The sequence below is a fragment of the Limulus polyphemus genome, unplaced genomic scaffold, assembly GCF_000517525.1.
Source record: "Limulus polyphemus unplaced genomic scaffold, Limulus_polyphemus-2.1.2 Scaffold3613, whole genome shotgun sequence".
Taxonomy (NCBI): Eukaryota; Metazoa; Arthropoda; class Merostomata; order Xiphosura; family Limulidae; genus Limulus; species Limulus polyphemus.
Window position 1 is genome coordinate 32,967 of NW_013669223.1, and position 6,054 is coordinate 39,020.

At 32.9% G+C, this 6,054-nt stretch overlaps 1 protein-coding gene across 4 annotated transcripts in view; it reads right to left on the reverse strand.

Moving 5' to 3' along the window:
- Positions 1-236: 236 nt before the first annotated feature.
- LOC106469689 (microtubule-associated serine/threonine-protein kinase 3-like) overlaps positions 237-6,054 on the reverse strand; it is an 83,554-nt gene continuing 77,736 nt past the window's right edge. For all 4 annotated transcript variants that reach the window (XM_022398269.1, XM_022398270.1, XM_022398268.1 and 1 more), the window contains exon 24: positions 237-5,676. In XM_022398269.1, the coding sequence (XP_022253977.1) occupies positions 4,045-5,676 (1,632 nt within the window). In that variant the 3' untranslated portion in view covers positions 237-4,044. The remainder of the gene's footprint in view (positions 5,677-6,054) is intronic.

Genomic DNA, 6,054 nt, shown 5'->3' on the forward strand with positions numbered 1-6,054 from the left:
CTAAACTCCTGTGTGTACAGTTTCAGGAAGGAAGGAAGCGACACGACTAAACTCCTGTGTGTACAGTTTCAGGAAGGAAGGAAGCGACACGACTAAACTCTCGTGTGTACGGGGGAAGAGACTGCACAGAACTACAGATCTATGTTCCAGTTTTTCTTAATCACCCTTCTTGCGGTACTTGTTCCTTCAACATTTACTAACAATCTGCTCATAACAAAAAACAAGACAAAACATCGTTAAACACACAAAAAAAAACCATTTATTCATAACATCAACGTAGGTTACGAATTATCACATTATACATGTATAAGTATTTACTGTACAGACTTACAATTCCGCATGGTAGATTCGTTCAATACATTCCTATAATAAAAGTTATGTCCAACAATCGAATATTATATTTTATACATTTTAACATTCAAAATTAAAATATCGACAACACAAAATTTGCCAATATACATTTCACCAAGTTTATATAGCTTAAAGAAGGGTTTTACGGTACGTCACAACAGCCTAAACTGCATGCATTTCGTCCTTCAAGATTAGTTCGTTTAAAGTCGTCCCACTTAATTGCGTATGTATACGTCATTTAAAGAAATATGGATAATAAAAAAACAAAAACTTAATATTTTTGTAGAGAAACCTATAGAATTTATTTCAGTTAGGCAACAAATTTAAGTTCATATTAAATTAAAACGTTATTAGCAGCATGAAACTTTAAAACAGTACTCAGTATGAACATACTACACAAATTTTGTATCACGCACGAACTGTTTTACATTTCAAAATCTAAAGAAATAAATCACCTAGTATTGTCAATACTTTGTGCCAGCAACATAAACTCTTGACGTTTGATATAATGAAACAAAAATTTCTACTGTTATCTCTAATCTCGTTTTTCTAATTAAGTAATCGGTGTTTTTCCGAGTATTATTTGGTCAAGCTTTTTTCCCTGTGGTTGAAAGTTTCTGCACACAACATTTACCAATTTAGGTTTAGGAGTTTAGATTTCAAGTTACAACAACTCGTCCGTAAATAGATAATGTACTTTGTAAAAGAAAACGCCAGTAAACAGGATGGCTTTTAGCTTTTAGGTCTTGAAGACACAATACTCTTAAAAAAAACTTTGTAAATTAATCGCATATTACTTGCAACAACTTAGAAATACTTTGCATTAAAACTTTTTTCTTAATGGTCGTTTTTCCTGGCCAAGTGTGAAAGGTTTTGTTTTATTTAAATGAAATAAAGCTTTCCTTTCAACGTGCGAAAAAAAGACACATCAACAAGTTTAAGCATGTCATCACACTATGAACATTTTCACAGTTGTTCTATTTCAAACTATGTACTCAAAACACTTATTCCGATAAGTACTATGAAGTACCAGTTAGGCCTAATTAGGTAGTATATTACACGACAGAATATGAAGCATTAGTTCCTTGGTTCATCACTTGTTTAGTGTGTGTATCGGAAATAAATACAAACATCTTGAGATTGCTGACCTTCCTACTTTGAATGAAGTAAATACAAATACGGAAATAAAACTTAGCCTTTTTTCTAGATTAGCGTATCTCGGTACAACTGAAAAAGATTGACTTATAGAAAATAGAAAGACTCAACTTTGAACGTCTTGGTTACGCTAGCTAGAGAGTACTAAGTGTGTACTTCAGAACGTTATAATTTATCAGATGTTAGCATAAGCTAAATAAGTGGTGCTCTACATTGTAATTTTTCCTTTTGTAGCACAATTGTAATACAGAGAGCATAATAGACTCAAATTATGATCACACTAGAAAAACTTTGAAAGTATACTGAAAACGATTCTGGTTCCTTTTACCGAATTGACTATTCAGATCTTTATTTCATGTTCTTAAGAACAATTCCATGCCAATACAAGGGGTCCATTTTTAGGGGTAAGAAAGATTTTCAGGAGTCTTGAATTGCAAGGATAAAAAAAAATTTAAATGCTTGGCTTGTCAAAGTGTTTCTTGTGAACTTAAATAAATGACAGAAGACAGAGAAAAACAATTTCTTGTATTTCCAGTAGCAGGTCTATAATGAAACTGTACCACAAAAACATCGCATACATCTATTATTAATAATACTTGTTCCTTATTTTTATGCATTCAGTATAAAATCAGAGTGCCTTAACATACTGTTCACTGTTATATAATGTAAAATTACGTATTAAGTAATTTTATTACTTCTGTTACATTGACAATATATATATATATACAGTAAAGCTAAGATAATTATTTGTATTTTAAACAAAAAAAAAAAAAACATTTCAGTTTCTTTTTCCAATCTCTTCAACTGCAAAAGATAACCTTGTTAAATTTTGTAGAATCATAATAAAATGGCCAAAAATCTTTTATATGCAAGTATTTTTACACAAAATGTACTATATATAACTAGGTAGATATAAAGACCATAAGAACCGCCGGTTGATGTAACCAGTTTCAAAGCAGCTAATTAAATTTTATAGGAGGTGCATATAATCAAGTCCCAAATCTTTCTACAAACTACTAACAGTATATTTTTAACTTTTCTTTACTCATATGCTTCTGTATGTACATTGAATGTAATTAGTTTTATGACACACAACCAGTTAGTGATATTTTTATACAGTTTAATTTAATTATTCTTACATCCAACACACACGTACCAGTCTAGTTTACACTAATATTTTGTCTGTAATAAATCAAGTCTAATTATTCTTACAGTTGTCTGTGTGTCTGTTATTGTCTTGTTTGCGAAAGATTTCTTACTTACACCTATGTAATTAACATGAACACTTTATAAAATAGATTAGCAAATATAATATGACAAATCTTAATAAATATACATTCATAATCCATTTTCTTTCTATTGAAAGAACTTAACAAGTGAGATCTTCTAATAAAATACCCATAAAAATGTATCTAATCTGGTTAAACTTCACCTTTAATTCTTCCTTGAGAAACACTTCAGTTCACTAATAACAGTTAATTAAAATGCTGGGTACACTGTATATACTTTAAGCACTTTGTTCTATTCTCTAATGTACTAATATTCACTATACAAACAAATTTCCAAAAACAGATATGGAGTAAGTAATAATTCAACACAACATTTGGACAGAATGTATTTCCCTTTTGGTTTAAATCACAAAAGTTTTAAGATTTTGAGCACATGTATTCATAAGATAGATTGGTCATACTAGATCAACCTGGTCTTTTTTTTTAATCTATATGTAACAAATGCATACAAGAGTATCTACAACCAGGCTACACATTATCTTGAAACTTTAAACAAGTGGTTTATATTACCTAAATGACAGTTACTACAATCTCTAATGACTTATCTTGTAGAATAAACTGGATTTCAGACTTGAAAGGTGTTAACATATCAGCTGTTATAATTAAAACATTCAACTGGTATTAGAATAACACACACCACCACAACACAATGACAGTGCCAATAATATTAATAAACAGACAGCTGGGATAATATTTTCTATTAAAAAATAATAATCATGAGAGTACCTGAAACTGAACACTTTGAATATTTCAGAACATAAAAAAAAGAGCACATTCTATGACTAATTTTAAGACAAAAAAGTCACAACCTATATTACGAAAATCCCCAAAACAAAGAAATACAAACAGAACTTTTAAATATTTTGGATATAAAAAAGTTGAAATTTACTGAGATTATATACTCACTACCTGTACATATGTCTATGAAAATAATATAATAAATCTCATAAATACAACTTTTTATAAATCTCAGAAAGGTGTACAAGGTGATTAACATCTTTGCACCATAAAAAACTATAAAGCTTCAGCCTTAACTGTACATTAACATTGACTTGAAGGTTAGATACAACTTTGATAAGAGTACTTATCACAAACCGGACTTTTAGAGCCATCATTAACACTTACACAAAGTACATTTCTAAACTTTTCTAGACAGGTGGCACAACCACTCAGACATATATAATATTACTACAAATCAGTGAATATCTTAAGCTTGCTTTATTTAATAAGTGCTGAAGTAAAGCATCATCTATTCATGAAACTCCTTATCGTCGGAAGACAAAGTGTTCATTGAGGAAAGAGAGTCAGGGTGAAAAGACAGTTGTTCTGAAACAAGATTTTCATCAATTACCTTCAAAGTGTTGACTTCAGACTCCAGAAAGGATTGTGGGGCATGGTGGTCATATCCTTCAGGATTGTGGGGCTGACTTGTTTCAGCTGTTTTCTCACTTGTAGTAATTTTCTGCAAACTGGAATGTTCCTCGTCAGTTTGGTCATGAGTATTTTGTTTATCTTTCAAGTGAGATTCATCCTGTGATGTTTCAATTTTATGTACTTCTTTCATGACTGTTGCACATGTATGGCATACTTCTGAATTGTTGGCTTTATCTTTTTCCTTTGCTTCCGAATCAAACATAGCACCAGTTTCAGCTTTTAGAGCTAGAGCATACTGGAAGAAGCTATCTGAATTGAAAGGTTTTCTTACTTTATCTAGGATTGAACCATGGGATCTACAAAAGTCTTCAATATTAGGCAAAAAAGGCTGAGGTCTTACAATTTTTGGCAGATCACTCTTTGGTGTGGAATTTGTTAGTGCAAGTTTACGTATCTGAGATGTAACAGGAGGAGAAGATGAAAAATACTGAGACTTATTGTGATGAGAAAATGAAAGAGCTAATGGAGAAGTCTGTCCAGAAACTGACTCCTGCCTTATCTTTCCTTCTGCAGATTTTGGATGCAAGCGATCTGGTGAAAGGGCTCGTCTCAGTAAGGGAGATCCAGGTTCTGCACTTTTAGGTCTTATCACTGGTTTCCTGCTAGAAATGGAGGGTGTAAGAGTAATCATCGAGGGTCCTTTTTGTACTACAAAACTCTGAGTGGTCTGTGAGCTTCCAGCCTGATGAGCCAGAGGAAAAGCTAGTGGAGAAGGTGAACGAGTAGGTGAAGTAGAAGGAAGAGGAGATGGTGAAGGGGTTCGAGCAAGAGGAGATAAAGGAATATGACCCACAGATTTTCGCCGAGGTGAACGACAAGTCTGAGCCAACTTGTGCTTCAGGCCATGTAGAGAACTAGGACGGGGAAAATGAGCAGAACTTGCTGGAGAATTTGGAACACTTGAGCTTGGAGAAGTACTTTCTGAAGAATTAATAGCAACCGACCGAAAGATGTCAAAACCCGAAGAGAGACGATTAGTTGTCGACGATCGATTTACTTTACAAGTTGAAGATGCTGGTGGATTTTCAGCCACTATTACAGAACCTTGATGGACAGATTGAACACTCCAGTTCTGAGCAGCCATTGTAGGAGAAACAGTTGTTATTTGATGGAAATCAGCACTTGCTTTTTTACTGCTTAGACGACGAAGAAGTGAGGTTCTTCTTTTCTTTTCAGACTGGTTTTCCTTCTTTACTTGGCCTGTACGTCTTCGAGTCGTTGGTCTCGTTATCATTTTGATAGAAGATGGATGTCGTTTCCTGCCTCCACTTTTAATGGTGGTGTTTTCTAAAGGGGTAGTTCGAACATGAAGACTATCACCACCAGACAAAATAAGATGAAGAACCTGATGATGAAGTAGTCCTTGAACAGCTTCTCCATTAAGGTGGGTTATCAGGTCTCCAGGTCGAAGTCCCGCCTCAAATGCAGGACTGTTATTGTCAACAGCCTAGATAAACATAATCATAATTTGAATATAAATATTTATCACAATAAATTAAAAACTTCTGCATAACTGAGATTATGTTATGAACAAGAACTTGCAAAAAAAAAAGTAATACTAGTATCTGTCCTATTGGCAAATCCTCAGGAAACAAAATAAATAGTCTGACCTCTGAAGAGTTTTGGTAACATTAAAATCTAACACATCAGGTTTATCACCTGGTTATAAAAGGAAAATACATCACTGCTGACATTTCTCTGATCTTAAGAAATAGTATCAAACTTGACAAACAACCTCTAAAATTGTGTTCCTTAAAACATAAATAGAAAAAAACATTGCAAAATGACCAAAGATTGATATTTAACTATAGAGTGCAAGAAATAA